Source organism: Peromyscus leucopus, chromosome 15 (genome assembly GCF_004664715.2).
Source record: "Peromyscus leucopus breed LL Stock chromosome 15, UCI_PerLeu_2.1, whole genome shotgun sequence".
NCBI lineage: Eukaryota > Metazoa > Chordata > Mammalia > Rodentia > Cricetidae > Peromyscus > Peromyscus leucopus.
The window spans coordinates 15181272-15208834 of record NC_051076.1 but is presented as its reverse complement, the minus strand read 5'-3'; the positions used below and the strand labels follow the sequence as shown (position 1 = coordinate 15208834).

General features: G+C 43.8%; 1 protein-coding gene and 1 pseudogene across 9 annotated transcripts in view; one reads left to right on the top strand and one right to left on the bottom strand.

Annotated features, from left to right (window-relative positions):
• Taf1a (TATA-box binding protein associated factor, RNA polymerase I subunit A) overlaps nt 1-27563 on the top strand; it is a 36591-nt gene that overhangs the window by 6435 nt on the left and 2593 nt on the right. For 8 of the 9 annotated variants that reach the window (XR_005092980.1, XM_037211161.1, XM_028894556.2 and 5 more), the window contains exons 3-11: nt 267-436; nt 2583-2696; nt 4698-4896; nt 9154-9284; nt 10676-10834; nt 18081-18147; nt 18788-18911; nt 21052-21206; nt 24106-24227. Coding sequence is in view for 8 of the 9 variants with exons in the window: in XM_037211161.1 (XP_037067056.1) it covers nt 267-436; nt 2583-2696; nt 4698-4896; nt 9154-9284; nt 10676-10834; nt 18081-18147; nt 18788-18911; nt 21052-21206; nt 24106-24224 (1238 nt within the window). In the remaining variant the exon portion in view is untranslated. Of the gene's footprint in view, nt 1-266; nt 437-2582; nt 2697-4697; nt 4897-9153; nt 9285-10675; nt 10835-18080; nt 18148-18787; nt 18912-21051; nt 21207-24105; nt 24228-24754; nt 25279-27563 lie in introns of those variants that run through there. The other variant, XM_028894551.2, reaches the window with a different exon arrangement.
• LOC114710428 lies at nt 13414-16348 on the bottom strand (annotated as a pseudogene).

The window sequence follows — 27563 nt, the reverse complement described above, 5'->3', positions numbered from 1 at the left end:
TCTACGTAAGATAATTTCAAGTATGGAAAGACCGAATTATAGCACAGTGGCTCCTTGCATAAGATCCACCCAGGACTACTTGTCAACATTCCATCATGGGTCAGGAGACCACTAAAACTAACATTATATGGCAGAGTTTAAGTTAGTAGGCTTGATACTGGGATAGGCTGGGTCATAGCACTTGCTGCCCTTGTTAAAACTTGTGTTTATTAAGGTTTTGAGTAGTGGAGTCAGTGGAGTAATCTGTCTTCTGTCCATTGCTGCAGTGACTGGAGGGAAGAGGAAGAGGGATTTTACTCAGACGACAAGCGCGTGTTTAAGCTTTATCCACGAAGCCCTGCTGAAGCACCAGTGGCAGCGGGCTGCGGAGTATATGCACAGTTACCTACAGACCCTGGAGGATTCCGACCCCTACAAGAGGCAGGCTGCCCCTGAGGTAGGCGCCCGCCGGGAGGCTGCTGGACGCAGCCGGTTGCTGGGAGTTCTGCTTCTAGCTCTGCCCACAGAGGCCTTTTGTTTCCCCTGCCTCTGCTTCCTGAGTCCTGGGGTGGTGGACGTCCACCACCACGCCCGGCTCACTCCTTCCTTTCACTGTCAGGGTTCCATTGTATGGAATACCATTTCATACATCCACTCATCAGTGGATTCGCTCAGCGCTTCATGTATGTGTTTTTGCATGGTGCTTGCTTTAATTTCTCTTTGGTATATACTGAGGAGTAGAATTATAGGTTATATGATAACACTACCTTTAATCTCTTTAGGTTTTACCAGACTCCTTACAAAAAGGAGTTTTCCACTTTATATTTCTACCAGCAATATTAAATGTTCTAATTTTTTCACATCCTCATTGATAATTTCTATTTATTTATTTATTTATTTATTTATTTGTCTATTTATTTATTTATGTGGCAGTCTTGATCTGGATACTGTGCTGGCCTCAGACTCAGGTTCACAGCAGGCCTCTGTCTAAACCTCCCGAGGTTGGGAGGCACGAGCAACCATGCCTGTCTTTTTTTGATACTTCGAGTTGTGAAGTAGAATTTGCTTGTGTTATGATTTGCATTTCCCTATTGACTGATGATGGAGACGGGGCTTCTCGAAACCGTGGTTGGTTATGAGAACACTGGTGGCTTTCCATTTCCCTGGAGCACCCGCCACCGTCCTCTGATTGCTGTGGACGTCCTCAGGATGAGCTCACCCTCTTCCTGGTCTGCCTGTCTGACCCCATTTCTTTACCTTGGGTTTTCTTTTCTAGCCTCACTGCCCTTGCTTTCAGTGGAGCAGGGGAGGCAAATGCTTTCCCTTTCATTTCCTTTTCTTGGGAGGGTCTTTCTTCAGCCACTGCCACCCTCCTGAGGCCTCTTCCAGTGACTTCACTCGCATACCCATCCCTGTCCTTTGCCCAGCACTCCTGATGTCCTGGTGTATAAAAAGCCAGATGTGGAGATGCACACCTGATAGCCCCACAGGGGAAAGAGAGGCAGAGGCAACTTTCATTTAGAGACTCCTGATTTTATTCATCTACTTTCGGTTGAAAGAGAAATAGACATTTGCTCCCTGAGAAAAGAAGAGCTCAAGTTCTGTCACCAAAATGTGGCCCGAGGACATGTATTTCATTGCAGTTTGTCTTTTCTGATAAATATTCTTCGGTTGACAGCCTAAGTACATAGCACATACACTCAGTGTGGATGAAAGTTCAGGGAGCGTGGACATGTCTGCTGTCTGCGCTTGGAGGGTTGAAGATGAGTTAGCCCTGTAGGAACCTGTTTTCTGATTTACCATTTCATACTGATTTTTAAGTTTACGCTGAATATGCATCTTAATGGTGCCTTCTAGAGAGCGCTGATTTAACAATGGCACTCTTATTCTTCTAGGGTAGTGGTGTGAGTGAGAATGCCCCCATAGGCTTGGTTCCACTGGTGGCACTGTGTGGGGCATTAGGAGATACAGCCTTGCTGGAGGAAGTCCGTGTCACTGGAGGGGGGCTTTCAGAGCGTAGAGATCACTGCTTCATGCTTGCCTTCAGGATGTGAGCTTGCCGCCGCCATGCCTTTGTGCTCTATTGCAGACTAACCCTCTGGAACTGTGAGCCTAAATACACTCTTCTAAGTGCCGTGGTCATGGTGTTTTGTCACAGCAACAGAAACATCACCAATACACTGGAATTTTGAGATGTAACGATGACCACCTACTTAATTTTTTTAAATTTATTTATTTATTTATTTATTTATTTATTTATTTATTTTTTTGGTTTTTCGAGACAGGGTTTCTCTGTGTAGCTTTGTGCCTTTCCTGGGACTCACTTGGTAGCCCAGGCTGGCCTCGAACTCACAGAGATCCGCCTGGCTCTGCCTCCCGAGTGCTGGGATTAAAGGCGTGTGCCACCACCGCCCGGCGACCACCTACTTAAGAACGCAGGTTTGCCAGGGAAGGGTAGTAAGTCTGGCAGTGGTGGTCTCCATGGAGAGGAAGCATAAGGTGCATTTAAATGTTATAAACAGGAAAAAACAAGCACAGTTTTGTAGGAAGAAACTGGATAAGGTAAGGATTTATTGTTTTGATACTAATTTCTGCTTTGATAGATCATTTGGAAGCTTGGAAGTGAAATTCTATTTTATCACCCCAGAAGCAATGTGGAGACTTTTAATAGCTTTGCCGACCGGATGAAAAATATTGGTGTCATGAATTATTTAAAGGTGAGAATGTAGATTTTATATATTTTTAAAAGTCATTTATTTATTTTATGAGCACTGATTGGTGTTTTGCCATGTATGTCTGTGAGGCTGTCAGATCCTCTGGAATTGGAGTTACAGACAGTTGTGAATTGCCATGTAGATGCTGGGAATTGAACCTGGGTTCCCTGGAAGAGTAGCCAATGTTCTTAACTGCTGAGCCATCTCTCCAGCCCCAGATTTTATATTTTTAATATGTGTTTATTTTAATTGCCTGTATCAATGCTGAGATAGAAAATCATGGAAAATAGTTAAGTCCCGTGGGTAAAGGAGACGGGAGAACACTACTGTATGGACTACTCATTTCTGGTTTCCAACCACCTTCCATGTGATTGGATCGGAACTCTGTTGGTCTGTCTCTGGCTGTCAAACCCAGGCTTCAAAGATTTGGCTGGTCCTCACTGTGAACACAGCCAGTCCTCACATGGTTGCTGAACTGACTTGAGCCAAGCTGGCATTTTTGGAAAAAAGCAAACTGTGAAACAAAGTAGGAACTTGAACTTGTTCAAATGCTGTAACGTTCCTGCTGTTTGGATAAATTCTCTCCGAATTCCTGTCTTTTAATAATAGTTTTTTTTTTGCAAAAGGGACTGAGAGCATCCCACAGTATTATAGCCTCTTCTCTATTATATACTCCTAACTAAAAGAATACCATTCTTTAGTAATTTTATAAATAATCTGTTGTTAATTTTTTTCAAGACTATAAAGTTGTATAAGAACTTGGCCACAAGTTGAGTAAATATGAGAGAAACCACACAGCATGCAAAGCATAAAATGTGCATTTCTGGCTTTTGGTTTTGTTTTAACTTGTTCAATTTTCTAATTTTGTGTGTGTGTGTGTGTGTGTGTGTGTGTGTGTGTGTGTGTGTGTGTGTGTGTGTAAGTCTAAGTCTGGAGGTCTGATGTTGACACTGGGAGTCTTTCTTGATCATCTTCCACCTTATCTATTGAGGTAGGGTTTCTTGCTGACCCAGAGCTAACTGGTTCTGGCCGGCTAATCTGGAGAACCAGTTTGCTCTGGGATCCTGTATCCACCTCTTGTGCACTGGGGTGATAGGCAGGCTCATATGCCTACCAACTTGTTCTGTGGGTTCTGGGGATCCAAACTCTGGTCCTCACTCTTTCTCCGCATAGCTTATCCACTGAATCATCTTCCTAGCGCTCCCCCCAAACCCACACTTTTTATTGTTTTGAGGCAGAGCCTTGCTGTGTAGCCCAGGCTAGTTTCCAACTCACAGTCCTACTCAGCCTTCCTGGTGCTGGGATTCCAGCTGAGGCCACCACGCCCAGCTCTATGGTGGTTGTTTTTGCCTTTCAGGGATCCTCTTTCCCTTTAAACTAAATCCATTCTTCAGCACTCCTTGGCAGGATGTTTTCTGAGCATATTTGACGTGTGTGAAGTTGTTAGTTAGGCTGTTGTCTACTGTAGGTCAAGCAGGTAAGGTTATGTCATTTATCTTGAGCAGCCTCTTCTGAAGGGTCATTGACAACAGGTGAAGTATGGAGTGAGCAGCTAGTTCAGGCTACAATGTGGCTTCTCTGCCCAGTTCCCTCACTCTGTTGCACTGTACTCTGATACTCTCAATTACATAGTGTTAGTTGTTTCACAGTGTCTTTCTTTGCTTGATTAAAAAATGTAAATGACAGAGTATAGACTATACCACTGTCTGAGCTTCTCTCTCTCTCCCCCCCCCCCAAGACAGGGTCTCTCTGTGTAGTCCTGGCTATTCTAGAACTCACTTTGTAGACCAGGCTGGCCTCGAACTCACAGAGATCTGCCTGGCTCTGACTCCTGAGTGCTGGGATTAAAGGCGTGCGCCACCACCGCCCGGCTGATCTTTCACTTTCATTTGAAGGTTCTACTGCATAGTTTTCAGGACTAGGTCAGCGTATGTTACACCTTTCCTGGGGTTTCTGACTAATAGTTCTGACTTTAGCAACAGTGGGTTCTTCTTTTTGGTGCAGATCTCCTTACAACATGCATTGTATCTTTTACATCACGGAATGCTTGAGGATGCAAATAGAAATCTCAGCGATGCAGAGACATGGAGATATGGGGAAAAGTCGTCCTCTCAGGAAGTGTTGATCAACCTTGTTCAGGCCTACAAAGGGCTTTTACAGTACTACACTTGGTCCAAAAAGAAGATGGAGCTGTCAGAGCTTGGTGAGTGGCCATAGTCAGCTTTCTTTTGGTGAAGGGTCGGCAGGGCAGTGTGGCTTACACAGACCACTGAGCTCATCCAGATGGGATGGAAGACACATTGCTCTTGGGAGGCTGAGGCTATCTTGAGTTTGAGGTTAGGGTGGGTTGTATTACATGATCCTGTCTCAAAAATTCAAGCAAGCACTGGGCTTGTATGGGCAGAAATGCTTTTATTTTTATTTTTATGTTTGTTTTGTTTTCTTCATTAAAGACACTTAAGGTTAAAGATCTTCTGAAAGCTCTCTCATTATTCTCCCCTAAATCTACTGCAGAATAAACCATCAACTGCATGCAGAAAGAAAAGTACAATGTTATCTATCCAAAGGGGTGGTAAATACCAGTCCAAATAGTCATGAAATAACTTGCTCATTTTAGTACCACATGTAAGAAGAAATGTAAATAACAACTTTAAGCCAGTAAACGGTTTCCATTTGCTTGCCTCAATTTTTTTTTTTTTTTTTTTTTTTTTTTTTTAATTGAGACAGGGTTTCTCTGTGTAGTTTTGGTGCCTGTCCTAGATCTCACTCTGTAGACCAGGCTGGCCTTGAACTAACAGAGATCCGCCTGGCTCTGCCTCCCGAGTGCTGGCATTAAAGGCGTGTGCAACCACTGTCCGGCTTTGGTCTCATTTCTAAGCACAGACTGAAACTAACTCACCCAGCTACTGGGAAAAGAATCAGTGTGCCTTTTTACTTTGAAGTATCATTTTGTGCTTCTGTTAGCTGTTACTTTTGAAAGACTAACTCTGCTTCAAACCTTTTATGAAATTCAACACATACAGTATAGAATGAACACATGTACAGTTCCCATCCCTATAACCACCACACAGATAAGGGAACTGGTCATTGCTCTCACATTAACCTGTTAGCTGTGCCCATGAGTCGTCTTAATGCTTCCTCTCTGCCCAACTAGTAATCACTCCTGAGCTGGCTAGTTAATGTCAACTTGATAGATAGAATCACTAACACATCCTAGCAAGAAAGGTGCATCAGCCAGCAGTAGCCAGGCTGCCGTTGCTTTTGTTCATGACTTCAACGCGTCCCTCGCTCAACTTTTAAGTGTGTCTTTCTAAGCTTTCAATTGTTCCCCAAGATTTTCTACCTCAAAGTCATTAACAAAAACATCTTAACCTAACCTTACTAACGATTCTGCATGTCTAAATTCTTTCTAAGGTGGGGGTTGAATCATTAATCTGCTTCAGCAGCAGTGCTTGGAAAACGTCAGTCACTGTTATTGTACCAGTGACAGTGCCCAGTGAGGGGCCGGAGACCCCCGAGAGTTTTCATGCAACCCATAGATGAGGAGGGAGGTGGTGACCACGAGGGCAGTAAGCAGAGCTGTGCTTAATGACAGCATGAGGTCAGTCAGCTGTTTCTCTTAGACTTCTCACGGATCAGGGGCTTCCAGCCATAACCGATCACGCAGACGGTAGTTTTTATAATTGCCAGAAAAACAGTTACTAATTACTTTTCGTATTTTAGAGTTCTGTCCAGTTATCTTAATTAATCATCCAATTCTCTATTGTTTAGTTACATGAAGTCATTATTTAAAGCGTTTTAAAGCTATGATGTACATTGAAACCATGAACACATTTCCCAACATAAAGATTAAAAGAATTTTGGCTAGCCTAACCCCTGGGATTAGATCATCTTCCTTAATCTTGAACCTAAACCGCAGTCTATACGACTCCTCAAGGAAAGCTCCTAAGTCCTAGCTGTGAGACACTTCCTTCTTCCTGTGTTCTGTCTTCTGCAGCCCCTACTTTTCAGGGGCGGGGCAACACTCTATCGTACCTTCACCTATATTAACTTTCCCACTAACCTAACCTCTATCATGATCTTACTATATGTGTTAGAAATCCTTAATCATCAAAATTCTATTTAAACTAACACTATTATTGTATAAAATCATTACTTCAATTAAACAGTTCGTCTTAAGAGGAAATCATCTTCATAATAATCCACAGGTGAAAATGCCCAATAAAACGGGATATTTCCATGAGATAATCACACTACATTAGAGGCAGTGGGGATCTCCCCACACCCATTCACATCATGCCAGATACCAGAGAACATTTAAACAAACATTTAAAAGGCATCGCAGTAGCAAGAGACGTTCTGTAGCTGAAGCCCTGGGGGCCTTGCCTATCTGGGCTTCACCCATCAGTGCCTTGCATTCTGGTGAACCAAACTCCTGAAGCTCAATTGCCACATGCTGCTCCTCTGACATGGGCACCAGCAGAATTGGTTGTAGACTTCAGATCTACAAGGATGTCTACTGTAAGAGTCTATTACTGTTTTAGTCCTTATATTTAGATGTTTAATCCATTTTGAGTTACTTTTTTGTACATAAGATGGGTAACAATTCACCCTGTTGTTTTGCATGTGGCTGTCCAGTTGTTTGATTGTACTTTTTGAAAACTCTTCCTTTCAGTCAGCAGATGATGATGGTGCACACCCTTAATCCCAGGACTTGGGAGGCAGAGGCAGGAGGGTCTCTGTGAGTTCGAGGCCAGCATGGTCTACAGATCGAGTTCCAGGATAGCCAGAGCTGTTTCGCAGAGAAACCCTGTCTTGTGGGGGGCAGAAGGGAGCGTTCCTTTTTTAAATTTGTCTTGTCAGCTGTACTGAAAATCAGTTGCTCATAACCATGAAGGTTTATTTTGGGGCTCTCTGGTGAGTGGTCTGTGTATGTTAATCCTTATGTCTGTAGCATACAGTTTTGATTACTATACATTGTAATAAGTTTGGAAATGATAGTATGCATCTTCCAACCTTGCTCATTTTAAAGATTGTTTTGACTTTGCTCAGCCCCTTGTATTGTCATGAACTGTGAAATCATTCATATCAGCTTGTCAGCTTATGCAACAGGATTGATAGGGATTATAGGATTTTGGATGAACTTTAGCAGTAGTTTTCTACTTTGTAAACATGAGGCGACTTTACATTCAAATGTATTAAACAATATTACTTTTCAGAGTATAATTTTTCATATCTTTATAAATTTATTCCTAAGTATTACCTTTGTTGAGTGTGTATATGTGTGCATGAGTGTGCACTTGTGTTCAGGTGTGCATGAACATTGGGAATATAGGAATGTGGAGACCAGAGGTCAGTCAACCTTGATTGTCATCCTCAGGAGCTGCTGTCCACTGTTTTTTGAGACAGGGTCTATGTAGCCCTGACTGTCTGGAACTCACCATGTAGACCAGGCTGGTTTTGGAACTCACAGAGATCCTTCTGCCTCTGCCTCCCAGGTGCTGGGATTTAAGGTGTGCACCACTGTGCTCCATCACATAATCTATTTGTGTGTGTGTTAGTTTTATATCCTGTGATCTTAATGAATTGTTAATGCTTATAAAGTTTTTTAAAATGAAAGTCTGTGTGTATTGTCTGCATGTATGTCTGCACCACATACATTCCTGGTGCTTGCAGAGGCCAGAGGAGAGCATCAGATCCCCTGGGTCTAGATTTATAGATGGTTGTGAGCAACATGTATGTGGGTGTTAGGAATCAAACCCTGGTCCTGTAAGAGCAATTAGTGTGTGTAACCACTGAGCCATCTCCACCCACCAGCTCTTAGGAGTTTTTCATGGATTTTTTAAGGCTTTCTGTGTACCAGGATCATGTCATCTGAATGGAGATCATTTTTCTTCCTTTCAGTCTAGAGTCATTGTGTTTCCTCGCTTCGTTACCCTGATGAAAACCTAGTGTGGTGAGCAGAAGTTGTGATAGAGGATGCCTTGTCTTTTTCTCAGATTTCATCAAGCTTGTTAGCTATTTTTTAATTAAATTTAAGAAATTTTAAAAAATTCAGATGGCGTGAGTCCCTCGATTCCTAGACTGGTGCCTGTTTTTATGACATAAAGCGTTATTGAGCTTGGTCACGTCTTTTCTGCCTCTGTTGATCACGGTGCATTGGTTTGGTTTAGAGCGTGGATCTTCATGCTTACATTAGTTGATATTCAGCTGCTTAGCTACCCTTGGGTGTGGTGTACAATTGCTTTTCCGAGGTGGCTAGACTCAGGGTTGCCAATACCCTGTGGGGGAGTTGGGCATTCCGTAAGAGGTACTAGTTCTCTTTATACTTGTTAGCGTTTACTAGCGTCCACCTGGGCTTGAGCTTTGCTTATGGCTTCTCTAATAACTTTTTGTTTTGTTTTGTTTTGCTTATTATGGCTTCTCTAAATGAATGTATGACTCTCTTACGTTTGAGCAGATGAAGATGATTATGCTTATACCGCAAAAACCCAAAACATGCTCAGCCAGAGCTGCAAGACGTCTGCAAGTATCAGTGCACTGCTTAAAACTCCTGGGGTTTGGGATCCTTTTGTGAAGAGTTATGTGGAGGTAAGTCACTTTTCACAGGCCAGGGTGGCGATGCGCTTGTAGTCCCAGCGCTGAGAAGCTGAGACAGGATTGCTGCAGGCTTGAGCCCCAGGTTAGCCTGGGCTACATTTGTAGTAGAACCCTCTCAAGAACAAAAGTACAAGATTGTGTTAGTTTGATCTTTGTCATATGATCAGAAGGAAGCTAATAGAGGAAATGCTTAAAGTTTCTCTTTTTTGGTCTAAATAATTCCTGCTTACTAATATGCTATGTAAGTTAGTATTGTTTAGTTTTACCCCTGGCTAACCTTTTAATGGTTTGAATGTGAAATGTCCTATAAAGGCTAAGTTGCTTGAATGCTGGTGGTCCCTAACTTTGTGAGATTGTGGAACCTTTATGTGGTAGGGCCTGGCTGGAGGAAGTGAGACTCACGGAGGGGCCTGCTTCCATCCTCTCCTGGTCAGTATCATGTGATGAGTAGTTGCCACACGCTTTCACAGACTAAGCCTTCACCATGTCTTCTCTTTTCTTGATGGATTCTGACCCTCTGAACTAACCCAACAGAGTCTCTGTGTATGGCCCTGGCTGTCCTAGAACTCCCTCTGTAGACCAGCCTGGCGTCAAACTCGAGAGATTCACCCTCCTTTGCCTTTGAGTGCTGGGATTAAAGGTGTGTGCTACCACCACCTGGCTAAATCCTTCCTTCTTTTAGTTGTTTCTGTGAAGTTTTTGGTGGCATTGATGAGAAAAATAAATATACCTGTCATGGCCATGTGCATAGTGATGTAATCATGACTGGCAAGTCTGTGTTTTTATTGTTGAACATAATGTAAAAACAGAATCATTGCTAAAGATTTGGTGCCATGTAGAAGGGAAGTGGGAAAAATCTGGACCAATCACAATATAAGGGGAGAGGGAAAAGGTGGCTTTTAGAAAGTTTTTACAGCTACCCCCGTATCTCAGAGTCCTTGCCGAAGAACCGAGGGCTTGGGCGCTGCTTGGTGCTAAAGTGACCATTTTGCTATCAGAAGATAATCTAGTTCATCTGTGAATCGATTCAAAAGTAGGAGATGTAGTTATCGTGTACTCCTCAGTGCTGAAGTTATGAGGGCGCTGAGGTAGTTGAGTCACACTCTTGGTCATTAGTGTTCTCTACTTTGGGGACGTGGATTTCTTGTTCTTACATTAGGGGTCTACATTTTCCAGTAACAAATTCAAGGAAAATGTGAGACCACATGTAGCCCTTTGATCCTGTCTTGTGGAAGCTGTAGGAACGTTAGAAAAGCAGAATGAGTGTTGCTCTTGTCTGCTCTGCACTGTTTGTCACTTTCGCTGTTCTTAGCAGTGAACTTGTAGCTTCTTTGTGGAGTTACTGCACAGAATTAACCTAAGACGTGCTTTGTTTCATACAGATGCTAGAATTCTACGGTGATCAAGATGGAGCCCGAGAGATACTCACCAATTATGCATATGATGAAAAGTTCCCCTCAAACCCCAATGCCCACATCTACTTATATGAATTTCTCAAGAGAGAGAAGGCACCAAGAGCGAAACTGATAAGTGTTCTTAAGGTATAGGAACTTTCCCAGTGTTTGAAGAGAAAGGCATTCCTTACATCGCGGCACTTTTAGAAAATGGTGGCAGGCTGGTGGTGTAGCTCAGTGGTAGAGCATTGGACTAGCGTATGCAAGGCCCTGGGTTTGATGCCCAGCACCATAAGACAAAACAACAGTAAACAGGTGTGTTTGAGTGGTGTACTGTGGTCAGCAGAGAACGCTGCTCCCTCTGGGCTTTAGGAGGGAGCTCCAGCTCCAGCTCCTGAGGAGAAAGTCTCTCACTCTGCTTGGAAAACGCTGCAGTGATACTTTTGAAAAATCACCTGTACTGAGATTTAGTTGACATACTTTACAGGCAATCATTTTCATACTTGGTTGCACTTTAATGAGTATATGCATCCACAGAACCGCCACGATAATGAACCTCAAGAGTACTTCTGCAGGACTCAGGAGTCCTCATCTAACCCCCTAAATACCAGCCTGCCCACATGCCCCTGTGCCAGGCAGCCATTGGTCGATTTATTTTAAACCTCTTCTGAAATTTTATATAAATGCAACCTTATAGTTTTTGCTTTTTTTTGGTCTGGCTTTCTCTTGCTTAGCGTATTTTTAGTTTTCTCCATGCTGTGGTGTGACTAATGTATGCATGTGCACATATGTGTGCATGCATGGAGAGGTCAGAGCTGGTGGTGTGTCCTCCTGTTGCTCACCACTTATTTTTCACAGTTGATGTTAGCCAGCAGGCGCAGGAGTGAGCCCCCTTTGAGCAGGTCCTCGCTGGACCCAGCACTCCTCATTGGCTAAACTGGTTGGTCAGGGAGCTCCAGGGAGCCGCCCTCCCCTAAGTTTATAGGCATGCACTGCTTGACGTGTGAGTTCTGGGGATCTGAACTCAGCCTTATGCTTGCGGAGTAGGTGCTTTATTGAGCATGGGCTTTAGTCATGACTCAAATCTCTTGATGGATGAGGAGATGCATGCGGCTCGCACGCACGCTTGGTGGTGCTGGGGAGTGAACTTGGGGCACGCTCTCTCTCACTGAGCTACAATACCAGGCCTTATTTTCATTCTTTCACTGTTAAGAATCATGTGCCGAGACATATGTAAGTCTTTGTTCATTTTCTTGGGTAGCTACCCACCTAAAAATGGGATCGCTAAGTAAGGAGAGTCCTTACTTACCATCTAAGAAACTATGCTGTTGACACCACTACTGTCTGTGGATAAAGTTCAGTCTCTAGCTCCCCTGCCTCCGTCCTGAAGACTGGATCATGGCCACTGCAGTGCTGTATTGGGGTCTCATGTGACTTTGATTCGCTGTTCCCTGACTGATACTGAGCATCTTTTGGGGGCTGCTGACTATTTCCTTGTATTTATTTGTCAACAGTTTGTTTAGATATTTTGTGTATTTCTTGGTGGTGTTTTTATTACCAACTGGGGAGATTTTATGTAATTAGATGTAATTCCTTTGTTAGATATGGATTTGTTAGATGTGTAGGCCTTTTTTGCCTGTGGCTCTTTGCTTGCCTGTGTTTTCTTTTTAGTCTTCTTGGTGCTGGGATTGAACTGAGTTCCTTCACTGTTCTAAGCATCCACTGTACCACTGTGAGTGTGGTATGTCTTAGTTTGGGACACTGTGACCATGGCAACTCTTATAAAGAAAACATCTAATTGGGGTGGCTTGCTACCATTTCAGAGGTTTAGTCCTTTATCATCATGATGGGGAGCATGGTGGCATGCAGACAGACGTGGTGCTGGAGGAATAGTTGAGAGTCCTACATCTTGCAGACAATAAGAAGTCAACTGAAAGTCACACTGAGGAAAGCTTGAGGAAAAGAGACCTCAAAGCCCACCCCCACAGTGACACACTCCCTCCAAGGCCACACCTCCTAATAGTGCCACTCCCTTTGGGGCCATTTTCTTTTAAACCACCACAGTATGTTTCTCTCCATGCCTCTCTGTATTATATAGACATAATACTTTGTGTTCTGTTTCTTATCAGTATCTTTCAAAGATCAGAAATCTTAATGATGTCCAAATTTCCTTTTATGGCTTAGTGCCTTTTATCTGAGAAATTTTTGGCCTTCCAAACTAATGATTCCCTTTTATGTTTCATTTTTCTAGATATGCTGAATGGTTTTATGCTAAAGGTCTATGATGGGTTATTTTTGTGTACTGTGAGGTGTAAGATTCAGGGTTATTTTTTCTCTGCTTGGCTGGTCTAGCACTACTTCTTGAAAAGGCTTGTCTTCTCCATTGAGAGCTTTAAGATCGCTTGGCCCTGATGATACATATTTAGCATGGTCACTGTACCTGAAGAAGTCTTGGAATCTCATGAAAATTATATTAATCTGTCCATTTTAAATTTTTTTCTTTCTGCATTTTCTGGGTCCTTTGACTTTTTATATACATTTAAAAATCAGTATGTTGCTATAGAAACAAAAGTCTTGGAGGGATTTTGAATCTGTAGATCAATTTTGAAAGAACTGGCACCATATATATGTATGTATGTGTGTGTGTGTGTGTGTGTATATATATATATATAAATAAATAAAATAGAACAATAAGCACCTTTGTTACATGAGCTAAGAATGATGCTTTACTTGCCTTTCCGGGCCTTGATCTTCCTCCGAACTCCAGTTCCTTGCCTTCTAGCACATAGTTGTCTGCTCAGCCACACTGGCCTGGGCTTGAGACAGTGCAGGCAGGAAGCTTGCCCTGCCGGAACTGCTCCTCCAGAAGACTGCTGATTTTGGCGTTCTTTTTCTTTTCATCATATTCCTTTTGGAGTTTCTTTGATCGTTTTTTGTTTAATATTTATTTCTCCTCAGGAGTCAGCTTGGCCCCCTTCTTGCGGGCCAGGGGCAACGCATAGTGAGACTCATACCACCGTCGATAAGCACTGTGCAGTTCTTCACCAGGGTCTTGGTGCGGACCAGCTCGTTATGGATGCATTGTAGACAACATCAATGATCCTTGTTTTGCGAGTACAACACACAGAGCCCCAGGAAAAGTTCCCCACATCCAGTCTTAGGGCACGGTACTTCTTACTGCCTCTGTGAACTCAGACTGTGTGTATACGATGAGGGCCAATCTTAGTGCTGGCAGCAGGCTGTCCCAGCTCATCCTTCCGCCTCCTTGTGGTAGGGCTTTCTCCTACCCCTAGTCTTGCGGCAATGGTGCCCGTTGTCTCAAGAGATGCCCGTCACTTGGCACTGGCTGGAAAGAGGAAGCGCAAAGCTTCATGGTCCAGTTTCCAAAACGCAGCCCTGCCTTCTTTTCCTTTCACTCTTTTTTGTTTAACTGCATATGTGTGTGTGGGGCTGTGCACATGAGTGCAGATGCCCGAGGTGCCTGGAAGAGGGCACTGGTGAGTCACCTGACGTGGCAGCTGGGAACTGAACTCTGGTCCTCTGAAAGAGCAGCAAGCTCTTAACTGAGCCATTTCCCAGCCCCAAGAATTGACATCTAAATGAGATTGAGGTTTCCAAGTGGAACATGGCATGTCTCTAGGTCTTCATTTTTTTTTCTGAAATATTTTACTTTCTGGTATATTAGTTGGATAAATTTATTACAAAATAGTTCATGTTTGGGGTTATTATATAGTATTTGTAAATTTTTTATCATGATAAATATACATATCAAAACTTTTCACCTTAAGTAATAGTTAACATTAAAACTTAATTTCTTGCTGTCATCACCAGTTTTTGATGTTTTAATTATCATAAAGTTTCTGTACACATTAGACAGTAAGTTACTGTTACTGCCTCTCTGAAACCCTGGACATCTGTCTTCTCCGGTCTTAACGAATCTGCCTGGTCCAGATACCTCCTCTAGGGCAGTCACACAGCATTTGTCTTTCATGCGGTTCTAATTCCATGGTCCCTCGGGTTGCAGTGTGTCGGAGCTGCCGTTCTTTGTGAGGCTGAGTGTTTGAGCCTACAGAACACCTTTGGCTGGTCCCGTCACCTGCTGACAGACGCCGCGCTTGGGTCCTGTCTGACGGTGGTCAGTAGTGTCCTGGGGGAGATTGCTGTGGGTGTGTTTGAGTGCTTGCTTTTAGTCATCTAGGTGTACACCTAGGGGTGACACTGCTGGATGGGATGCGGATTGTTTGCGGAACATTTGGAGGGATCACCAAACTGCTTCCCAGGGCAGCTGTGTCCCGGTTGTGTCCTGCTAGGACCAGAGGAGATGCAGGCCTTCCACATCCTTGCCAACTCTTTATCCCACCCCTTGCTTTCAGATGATAGGTTGTTCTAGTGCGTGTGAAATGATGTCTCACTGAGTGTAGACTTGTGTTTCCCTAATGACTAGTCTTGGTGGAGCATCTTTTCATGTGCTTATTGGCCATTTATTTCCATCTGTGAGGAATGCCTATTTTGCCTTTTTAAGAACAGTTAGGCAGGAGTGTGTGTGTTGAGTGTAGGCATTCCCTCCCTCCCTTCCTGAACCTAGGCTCCCCAGCATGTTAAGCACATCTTTACCTACCGAGCTCCAGCCCTTCAGCCTCCCAAATGCTGGGATGCAGAGGGACAGGCTTGAACACTTAGGTAGAGAGAAATGCTGTTTTTCCTTCTGAGAAACCAAGTATTGGGAGCTAAGGTCTGTCGTAGCAAAATGAGGATCAGGGTCAAAGGTACAGGGTCAAGTGCAAGTGAGGGGTGAAAGTGCAGAAAGGTCTGTCGGGGCCTGGTGGGAAGAGCGGGGTGTGTGTGTGTGTGTGTGTGTGTGTGTGTGTGTGTGTGTGTGTGTGGTCAGGAGGAGGGGGTCACAGCACACAAAGCAGACGCAGACAGGCAGCACTTGAAGAGCAGGCAGCTGAGAGCTCCTGAAACTCATCTGCTGACACCGGTAATTGATCTGGGTGGTAGTTACGTGAGTGTGCTTAACTTCACGCGAACGTGTTGACTGCCACACTGCACTTGTTTGACATAACAGTACACGTATTTCAGTGAAATTTTTAAGTGAATTGAGATATTCATATATATCTCGTGAAAAAATGTGACTGTAGCAACCAAGCTTTAATAACTTTTGTTATTGATGTGTCAGTATTTATTCTGACTTTGCTTCATTGACCTTTTACAAAACCACCAAGAGAAACGGACAAAATTTGCTTTTTGCTTTGTTGGAAGTAAAGTCAGAGTATCCCAGGAAACAGAAAGAATGAATGCCCTTTTTTTCCTTCTCATACATTACATCCAACACAGTTCCCCTCCCTTCTCCTCCCAGCCCCTCCCCACCCACATCACCTTCTTCCGGATGCACTCCTTCTTTCCCTTCAGGAGAGGGCAGGCATGAATTCACTTTTAGATGAATTTGTTTTGTCTGTGTCCAGGTGTGTGTATGTGTGTGTATATATGTATATGTGTGTGTGTGTGTGTGTGTATTGTGTCCAGGTGTGTGTATGTGTGTCACCGTGCGCTTGTCGTGGAGATCAGACGACAGCTTTTGGAGTCGGCCTCGCTCTACCTGCCGACCCCCAGGTTCAAACGCAGGCTGCCAGGCACAGTGCAGCAGGCACCTTTACCCATGGAGTCATCTTGTTGACTCAAACTCCTTGTTAATGTGTTTTCAAATGCGAGATAATGTTACTTCAAATCCTGTTTGTTCCAGTCATAAAATAGTTCTTTGTATTCTTAAAAAATAAAATCTTTAAATTTCTCCTTATTTTACAGAAGAACTGTTTAAAATGGTCACATGCTTTTTAGTGTATTTTGTTTGAGTATATTCTCTAAAATTGCTCTCTGCCCTTTTGAGTTTTTGTCTTATGTAAATCTTCTGTGATATTTTCTGAGCAGCATGGTATGGTTTTCTATGTGAGTTCTTTGATTTTGTTCCCGAGACTTGGCGTCATGTAGTTAGAGACTGGTTCCAAACTCGTTCTGCAGCCTGCTCTGGGCCTGAGGTCCTGATCTCCTGCCTCTGCAGAACTCTCTGTAATCTGCAGAGTGCTGGGACTACAAGTAGGCCACCATACCTGGCTTTGTAATGTCTTCTTTTATCCTTTCTAAAAGCAACATCTTTTAAGTTTTTAAGTTGGCAAGCAGTATAGATATGTGTAAGATACAAATAAAAGCCTTTTTACTCCATCTATTTCTTCCAGTAAACCTTACCATTTTGTTAGCAGGAATTTTGAGAGGGGAAGAGGGGGGGAACATAGATGAATTAGAGAGAGAGAGACAGAGACAGAGAGACAGAGAGAGAGAGAGTTTGCACACGCCAGAGATCAACCTCAGGTGTCCTTTTTCAAGAGCTATCTACCTTGTTTTTTTGTTTCCTTAAATGTGTGTTTTTTTTTTTTTTTTTTTTTTTTTTTTTTTTTTTTTTTTTTTTTTTTTTGTGCCTTGTTGTGTAGCCCTGGCTGGCCTGGAACTCTCTTGTGTAGACCAGCTGGCCTTAAACTAACAGAGATTCACTGCCCTCTACCTCCCAAGTGCTGGAATTAAAGGCGTGCATCACCTCACCTGGCCTATCTTGTTTCATAAAGAAGGTTTTTCTCCCTGGAACTCACCAAGTCGTCTAGGCTGGCTGGCCAGCGAGCCAGGGACCCATCTGACTCTGCTTCTCCAGTGCTGAGACTCCAGATGTGCCCGAGTTGTAGGGATGAGCGTGCTTACTGTGTGGGTATACTTCAGAGTTCCTACACATGTGCGTGTGGAGGCGAGGAGTCTGTTAGGTGTCTTCCTGTGGTGTTCTCCACCGTACTATTTTAATTTTTTTCCTTCATTTTTATTTTATGTGTACGGGTGTTTTGCACGTCTGTACATCACATGCATGCAGTGCCTCTGGAGGTCAGAAGAGTGTTGGATCCTCCTGCGCTGGGGTTCAGATGGTTGCGAGCTGCCATGTGCCCCTCCACCTTTTGTGATACAGGGTCTCTCACTGAACCTAAAGCTCACCACCAGGCCAGGTTGCCAGGGCAGTGAACTCCCAAGATCCCCCTGTTCCTCCCAGTGCTGGGATTACAGGTGCGTGCTACTACACCGGCTTTTTATGTGGTGCCGAGGAGCTGAGCTCCGGTCCCCGGGCCCGCACAGTCCGCACTTTCCCGCTGAACCATCTCCTGGACTTTTGTTTTCTAAAGTAACTTTTCAGAGAATACCTTCTGTTCAGATTGAAACCGGATAAAAAGCAAAGTGCTTTTTAAGTCCTTAGTTCATTTGCTGAGAGCATATTAGCCAGTTAGAATTTTACATGAAAATAAGCTAGAATTTGAGAAGTGTCTGTATAGTGTATAAATTATAATACCATTTTCTCTTTCAGATTTTACGTGAGATTGTGCCATCTCATCCACTAATGTTAGAATTCCATATGTTGCTTAGGAAATCAGGTAAAACTGTGTTTTATACTCATTTGTGCATGTAGACTAGAGGGAGGACCAGCCATCCATGGTCCAGGGCCACGTCTACACGTCTGTTCTCACAAGCTAAATTCACTTGCACCCACCCCTCCTGGAATGCTGGTGGCTGCTTTGGCTTTATGATTGTAGAACCTGAAGCTGCAACAGAGAGTCCACATCCACAGCTCACAAAGCTTAAAATGTGTGCCGTCCAGTCCTAGTAGAGAGACTTCGGAAGCAGGAGGACAGAATGCCCTTCACGTCTATGATTTGCCTCTTGTTAACCCCTTGAGGGCTGCAGTGCAGTGTAGTAAAGAATGTATGTCTTAGAAGGAAGTCAGCTTGTTTAGGTCAGTTGCTCAAAATCTGTAGGTCTCAACCCAGATATACCAAAAAACGCCAAATAGGGTAGGTGGTATTTAAATAGAGGGGTATAACTCCAGAAGAGGCTCGCCACCTTAGCCATTAACCTTCAGCTCAGCCCAGGACAGTGAGCATAATGAATCGTTTTAAAGAGTTAACCAACCAGAAGGCTTGCGGTTCATAACGCTTCATTCACTTGGTGGGTTGTCTTAGTTCTGTGCCCCTCTCCAGTGCCTGCTCTAAGCTTGGACTTCTGTGACCATTGTAGAGACAGAAGAACACCGGAAGCTGGGCTTGGCTGTGCTGTTTGAAGTTCTGGATTTTGCTGGATGCACTAAGAACATAACTGCCTGGAAATACCTAGCACAGTATCTGAAGCAGACACTAATGGAGTGCGTGAGAAACAGCATTCATCACTGGTTTATCATAAGTATTCGTCGCCACATTTTAGCTGTTGCTTTTAAAGTTTTTAACTTCATATTTTTGCATTTCCTCCTGTATAAGATCTTTAGCTCTTTTTTTCTGAGTATCAGAAGCTAGAAGATACAAAATCATAAGCCTAATACACATAAATTCTGCACATGTGTTTCACGGTAGCAAAGTCAGCACTGCATCTTTTTTTTTTTTTTTTCAAATGTTTTCTTTTCCTTTTCTATTTTACATGCATTGGTGTTTTTTGCCATGGGTGTTGGGTCCCCTAGAACTGGAGCTACAGACAGTTGTGAGCTGCCATGTGGGTGCTGGGAATTGAACCTGGGTCTTCTGGAAGAGCAGTCTGTGCTCTTAACCACTGAGCCATCATTCCAGCCCCCAGCACTGCATCTTAACGTGCATCTTTTTATTGATTTTGTGAAACCTTGTGCTTATAACTTTTTATTTTTTTGGTTTTAATATTTTTATTTTATAATTAATTTTACATGCATCTTAAAGTGATGCTGCACCTGCCCATGCATATTGCCAGCACCACATTCTGGGTGTGAGAAAAGGCGCGGCCCTGCTCACGTGTACTCCGTATGTGAGGAGAGAGGCCTCCAGAGTTAAGCTCTTCTTGAATGCTCTCTCTAGTTTGGGTGGTGAGGAAATCCCGTACTTGAGGATGCGTGCTTTGGGAGTAGAACTGACTTCACCCTGTGTTGCCCACTCTAGTTGTGGCCTGAACCAGGGGTACGGGGCCTAAAAATGAGGCAGACTAAGGTCTCATGCAGTAGCCAACTTTATTCAGAGCATCAGACAGTTTATACTCTGAGGGTTAAGAAGAGTCACCTGAGTAAAGTGTCCAGTCACAGGGACAGGATACATGTGGAAAAACATCTTTCCATAGAGGCACGTGAGTAGCAACCGCTGAAATAAACTCGTTCTTACCCCCTGTACCCAGAGGGGCACGCAGACACAGCCCAGGAACAGTTCCGTGATTTTGAAGAAACCGAGGTCACAAGTCTTGTTTTCTTGGAATTTTCTCACAAGCACTGGGAATTCCCCTCACACCACTCTGTTCTTGGACCATGTTTCGTCAGCCCTGCGGATAGAATGCTGGAACTAGGTGGCTTTTACAGAGAGATCTGAAGACTTTTTGTTTTTCCTGAAGAAGTTCTGGTAGCAGAGAAATCAGGTGAAGGAGCAGCAGCTTTGTGTGTGGTGAAGCCCTGTCTCCTTGTTCCCGGTGCCCACCTGCTGTTCCCTCACACGGTGGTGCGGGAACCCAGGCAGCTGCTGTCTGGGGCTCCTAAAGGCACCCGTCAGTTTGTGACTGAGCACCTCGTGCCCCAGGCCCGGTGCCCCCCCTCATTGTAATGGAGTCTGAAAAGTGCGTTCACACTACGGCAGTGTGATTGTTGGCACCGTCATGTCAGTCACTTTACAGATGGAAAGTTCCATGTAAACCCTACTGGGCCATGGGGTTCCTGAAGGCCAAGACACACACTGGTCACATGTTGGCTCTCCGGTTCTACCACAAGGGCTGCCAAGGTATTGAGTGCACATTATTCAGTTTACGCGGCACACTGTTGGTGACACTTAGTTTGCTTGGCTCAGCACCAGGCTTGTGTATTTGTAATAATGGCATCTGAATTGGCATAGTAACTTTGGTTGCATTTAATTGTATCTAAGGCTGCACAGTACCTTTTAAGTGATTATAATAACAGCTAACAGTTACTGTGTAGCAGCACTGTGCAAGGAGCTTTATGGGGGATCTGCTGTACTGTTGGGCTAGTTTGCTCCTAATAAAAATGCTAGAAAATAGCCATTTCCACCATGGAAGAAATTGAGGCTCAGAAAGGTTTGCGGCTTGCTCAGGAGCATGTGATTGGAGATGGAGGATCTGAGAGTTGCAGGATTTGAACCCAGTGTCCATGCTGTTGAGCACTCTGCTGAGACAGAACAGAGTGAACATGGGCTTGCCCCCTGCTCCTATCATGGCCATGCTCAGGAGTTAGTCCGGGAACTTCTCCACTGTCGTCTTAGAGACTGCTCACGTTCACTTCTCCTGACAGCTTTCCATGAACTGACTTGTCCTTTTCACGTGTTTCCTTCCAGAAGCCATCCGGCGTGGGTGGAAGAAGAGTGGAAATCTAGGAGAAGCTGGTGGCCGGCCTTTCACTTCAGCTTCTTTTGGGCAAAGAGCGACTGGAAGGCAGACACCGGCTTGGCTTGTGAGAAAGCGTTTGTAGCGGGAATCCTTTTAGGAAAAGGTCTGTGGTTTCTTCTCTGTTTATTTGGATGTAGCAGAAGCTAGACAGAGGGCCCCGTTGTTCATCTTGTGCAGCATGATGCCTAGGGGTTTTAGATGCTTGAGAAAGGACTGGGATGGGAGTGTGAGCCCTGAGCAGGATTGTGATAAGAGCTTAGGAGGGATCCTGTGAACTGTGCGCTTGGCGTCCACGCCCTGACTTGAGTTCGGGGCTTAAAATACACCGTGCAGACTCTGTTGGGCCTTGCTGTGTAGATTTACTGAGCTTGTGGGCATCTCAGAAAGCACAAGGATGCTCTTCATTGACCTCAGTGTTCTTCATTAGCTTCATGTTATATTCACTCTCCTGTCCTGTAAAGAATGAAATACCACCTATTAATAGCAAGTCTTCCAAAAAGAGGAAACTGGTCTTTCATTATGGGATATTCTGGCCAGTAAAATGCTCACCTGCTTTGCACCCCTGGCATGGGTGGTAGAGCACAGTGAAATGAGAAGTGAGCCCTGCAGTGATCGCTGGGGAGCCCTGTGCCAGCAGCTCCCGGGGTTTGCCTTTGTTTGTGTTTGTATACCGTGCAGTGAGATCCTGAGGCTCACCCCCACGTGCATCTCTTGTGGAACGAGAATTGGTATGTTTCTTAGAGCTACTAAGAGTAGGAAAAGGTTGATTTTATGAGAAAAGGGATTAATGAGAACAGAGCTGAAAAATGCCATTTCTAATAATGCCCACTGTGCTTCGCTTTCTGAACACTGAGTGCAGTACAGACGGCTCAGGGCACTGAAGGCCCAGGACAGTTTCTAGTCCTCTTACTTGTCACTTAGGTCAAGTCGTGACCTTTGGTGGCCTTCTGTGTGAAGTGCACATTGTACACATGGCTCTTTTCCTTAATTTGCTAACAGGATTGTAAATACCAAGTGAACACCTCCTGGAGGGCTCTATGAGTTCTCAAGGATTCTAGAAGCATGAGGCATGGCTCCTCTTGAGAATGGGCACCTTCCTCCCGTTGGGCTTGGTTCTGGCACTGAGCTGAGTTTGCGTCTTGCTCTGGCCCTCATCATTACATCCCCATATTCCATCCTGGTCAGCCTCTGCTTTGTCTTCGAGGGGGGGGACAGCTGTCCTTCGTCCCATGCTGTGTGGAACGCAAGGCAGGCCCTGTTCTCTTTGGAGGGACCTTTCCTCACAGTTGGCAACCCCGTTCCCTTCCTACTTACGCTCTCACCAAGCTTATGCAGTTGTTGGTGTTGGGATAGGGTGAAATTCAGTTACCTATATAGAAATCCAGCTTTCTATATAGGTAAAAGCAGAAATCTCACTGTCTTTAACTTCTTCTGTAAAGTAGTATGGTATATTTCTGAATACAAATTAGTGTCTTACTTCCAGATACTTAGGAGGCTGTGGTAGGAGGATCATTTGAACCTAGGAATTATATGCAAGCCTGGACAACACAGCTAGATCTGTCTCAAAAGAAACACCACAAATTATTTTAGTAGCACTACAGGCCCCATAGCCCCCATCACTAGCATGTGTCCTCAGGGATGGTAGATGGGTATTGTAGTTATGGTAGATAACCTAGCCTTTTCTTAGGAAAGATAGATGAATGTCAGCTGAGGATCTAATAAAATTAATTTTTCGTATGATTTGTGATTGCTTTGTTTAATATAAATAATTACAGGTAGGCCTGGTGGTACCGGCCAGTAATCCCAGTTACTTGGGAGGTTGAGATAGGAGAATTGCAAGTTTAAAGCCTGCCTGGGTTACACAGTAACTTCAAGACCAGCCTGGATTGGTAACTCAGTGGGACCCTTTCTTAAAATAAAAAGTGAAAAAAGAGGCCTCTAGCAGGGACTGAAGAGATGGCCCAGTGGTTACCAGTGCTTGCTGTTCTCACAGAGGATCCAAGTTCAGTTCTCAGCACCCATCCTGGGTGGTGGACGACTGCCTGAACTCCAGCGCTCTCTTCTGCCTCTGCAGGCACCAAAAATAGGTGGTGTGTGTATGCGCACACAAGCATACATAAACAAAATGCTAAAAATCAAAGTAAAAGATGCTGGGGTTAGGATGCTCAGTGAGAGAACGTTTGCCTAGCATGTGCAAGACCTTAGGTTCAGTCCCTCGAACTGCATGCACTCCTGGACGGATGGGTGGACAGAAGTCTCATCATAGCAAGTAACTTACATTTTTCTTTTCGAAATTGACTTCTCTGAAACACTTGACAAGTCTCATCTTTGCCTTGTGAGACTGAAGGGCAGGTAGACTCTCAGGAGCACTAGGCACCTTGGTCAGAGTGTGATATCTGTTCGTCCACTGCTTGCTAGAAGACCAGAAGGAACCGTGTTTGACCGTTTCTAATCTATAATGTATTTATTCTAATCTTCCCCATTCCCGCTTTCTACGGAAAACTTTCTTACTGTGAGAGATGCCACTGTAGCTGATTTACAAGCTGGCATTGAGCGGGCAGCTGGGCTAGGGTAAATTAGCTTTTGGAAAGCTCCTTAATATGTGGGTGTATGTAACATGGGAACAGTGGAGAAGGAGTTGAAGTGTTTGTGGGTCAGCTATGCCTTCCCAGCCAGTGCTCGCTTTCATTGGTGAAGCTTTTACGTGTGCATTTTAAAGGATGAGTCTTACATTTGATTTTAGCCAGAAAGCTGAGAAAGGAGTGTTTTTGTTTCTTAAACAGAAAAAGTGTTTGTTTAGTGGGAGAACTTGGTTCTCAAATAGTTACTTTTTACATTGTGACACAAATAAATCATTAGTGTTCTAGGACTGAAGCAAAATTTAAAAGTATAGTATAGTATGTAGTATGTACAGTACGTAGTAAGTATAATATAGTATGTAGTATATAGAAATTATACTTAATTGATAAATATTAAAACTTTTATTTTGTTTTATTTTTTAGATTGTAGATATTTTCGGTATATTTTAAAACAAGGTCATGAAACCTTGAAGAAGAAAATAAAGCGGATGAAGAAGTCTGTGAAAAAATATAGTATTGTAAATCCAGATGTTTGCACCTAGATTGTAAGTTGTTTTATGGCTCAGTGGTTATTGAATGTGTTGGTTTGATATTTTAAGAGAGTTGTTTAAATTATTTTAAGTGTGTGTGTGTGTGTGTGTGTGTGTGTGTGTCTATACCTATATTTTTCTTTTTTGTAAGCATTACATGTACTTTTTTTGTCTTGTTCCCAATTTTTTTATTTATTTATTATTTTATTTTTTTGGTTTTTCGAGACAGGGTTTCTATGTGTAGCTTTGTGCCTTTCCTGGAACTTGCTTTGTAGAGCAGGCTGACCTCGAACTCACAGAGATCTGCCTGCCTCCCAAGAGCTGGGATTAAAGGCGTGTGCCACCACTGCCTGGCTTCTTTTTTTTTTTTTTTTTTTTTTCCATTTTTCTTTATTAAGAAATTTTCTATTCGCTCTATATACCACCTACAGATCGCATCTCCTCCCTCCTCCCACCCCCCACATGTACATTTTTTAAGGATAATTCTTACACTTGATTTTAGCTGGAAAGCTGAGAAAAGAATGTTTTTGTTTTTTAAACAGAAAAAGGCGTTTGTGCAGTGTGAGAACATAGCTGTGGAATAGTTCCTCTTTGTGGCTGGCCTGCCTTTGACTGCTGTGTGCTGCGTAGTGAGCGCATGTGCTGTGAGATCCTAACTGATCCATGTCCCGTTTACCACCGGGAAAAAAAGTATTTGAGATCTGTTGAGGAGGTGAAGAGAGGCTCAGGAAAGGGCTTCTCCTTCCTCTGTTGGTTTTAAGCAGGGCGAGTGGGACCAGGTGAGGGACCTGTGACTCTGGAGGACTGATTTTGGTCAGAGTGATAGAGGCCGTGGCTTAGCCTACAGGGGCCCGGTGATCTAGGATATGCTTTGCAACTTGGATGTGCCCTCTCCTTTTCTCTTGGCAATGAGAACATCACAATAAAATCTCTACCAGTAAAATAATGTCCCACAGGTACAAAGTAAGCCCCAGTGGAACTGCTTGACCCAAGGCCAGTGACGTGTTCCAGGAACATTAGCTGGGCTCTGTAGCGTATTGTGCTAATAAATGCTTCTTCAGAATGATCTTGGCTCTTGTGCAATTATTGTTGAGGTGGCTGGTATTTGGATTCCAGGAAGGCTTACTAGTGTTTAGGTGACAAACCACACATTTCCCCATTGGCCTATAGCCCTTCCAGTCTTAAACCATGTGCAATAAAATTGGGCAAGTTAGGCTTTGTCAATAGTTATTATCTCAGTAGTATTTTGTTCATGGGGGAGGAGCATGTTATCAACAAATAACTTCATAATGGACAATGAAACAAGTGGGTGTTTCTTAGCACCACTTGTAAACCAAGTCAGAGTTAGCACATGCAAAGGACCAGCTTTCCTGAGAGCGGGTGGTTGGATTGCATGATAGTTCTGTGTACAACACTGTAGGAGTAAATACCCAGACAGACCTCAGAGTACAGGCCAAGATTAGCAGGACAGCACTCCGGAATCTTAAGTTAGGGTTTATGCGTCCCCGTGTTTTCTGGGACCGTGAAAGGGAGGTGAGTGGCTGTGGTTCTTGGTTTCTACGCAAAGCTTTACTCTCTTGTTTTGCTTTTGTTTTTTAAACAAGGTCTGCTTGTGTAGACATGGCTCGCCTTAAACTCACAATTCTCTGCCTCAGCTGTTACATGTATATGCTCCAACATCTAGTTTTTCTTTCCTTGAATTTTCTTATCACATGTTCAGTTAGAGCACTGTGATTTAACGCCTGTGGAAATTATTTTAGGTCTGCTGACCCTAAAGCCAGTACTATGAATAATGAATGCCAGGTTTGTTAGGTACCTTGACACTCCCATTTCTTCATACCAGCACACTTTTGTGTTATCCCTTCTGACCAAGAAGGGGAAGTTGGTCCTCAGAGGTGAAGTACCTCTCCCCAACCACACAGACCCTACCTCTCCTCCCAGCCCCATGTGAAGCACTAAACTGGGTAGCTAGGATCAGAAGAGAGAGGATTCACAGCCCTGAGGCCATTGGCTCAAGCAAACTAGGTCTGTTCTCTCTCTCAGGCTTTTGGAGACTCCCCTCTTTGTGTCCTAGGAGCCCCCATACTGCGTCTTACCAAATTACCACATTTAATTACTTTTGCCTTTCTCATTAGTATGTTATCGAGGCATAAACATCTTTATGTTCCCACCACCTAACAATGTCTGACTTGGTAAATAAGTGAGTTGAAGTAAATACAAATGTATGGAAGTGACTGAGGGTGTCCTTAGCAAGCTTATGCCAAGAATAGGGTCTTGTGAAACTGTTGGGTTAGTGTCTTACTTAGTGTTGCATTGCTGTGAAGAGACATCATGACCAAGCAGCTTACAGAAGAACATATTTAATTAGGTGTTTCAGAGACTTAGTTCATAATCATCATGGCAGGGACCATGGTGGCAGGCAGGCAGGCAGGCATGACCCTGGAGCAGCAACTTAGAGTGTGCATCTGGTCCATAAACATGTGCCAGAGAGCCAAAAACCGAGAGAAACCGAGCCTGATGTGGGATTTTGAAATCTCAAAGCCGACCCCCCAGTGATAAAACTCCAGGAAGGCCACACCTCCTAATCCTTCCTAAACAGTCCACCAACTGGGAAAAAAACATTCAAATAAAGCAGCCTGTGGGGGCAGTTCTCATTCATACCACCATAGTTAGTTAGAATCCTGGGTTTTATTGTTACGTTTTAGAGAGAAGGTTTCACTGGGCAGCTCTGGCTGGACTTGAACTTAGATCTGTTGCCTCTGATTCCCAAGTGCCGGGATTAAAGGGTGTGTTCACCGCACCCGGCTCTGGGTTTTCCATTTGGTAGTGTGTGACTTGGCAAAGTTGCTAAACATTCTCTTTTAAAATTGGCTTGCTTTCATTTAGTTTGTTGTCTAGGATAGTAGTTAATGGTGGGTCAAGTTAACGGCTAGGTATCCATCATGATTGCATGAGGATCCTTTAAAGAACAGGAGCTAACAGAACTTTAAGTCTCTGCTTTTTCCTAGAAACTTCTGAATGTATATATTTGAGGTAGACAGCTTGGTATCTTGGTAGATGTACACATTGTAAAATGGTTACTATGATCAAGGTAATCCATTACCCCTGCATAGTTACTGTATCTATCAGGATTCTCTAGAGGAGAAGCCGCCATAGAATGAATACATAACACAAAGGGGATTAACTAGTTAGAGTGGCTAGTGCAGTGCAGCCCGAGTAGCCCAACGGTGGCTGTCTGCACACTGGAGAAACTGAGAACCCTGTGCTGGCTGCTCAGTCCATGAGGCCAAATGCCTCAGCAGTCCTATTCCATTTCTGAGGGCCTGGAGAATTTCGGGAGAGAGGTTGGTC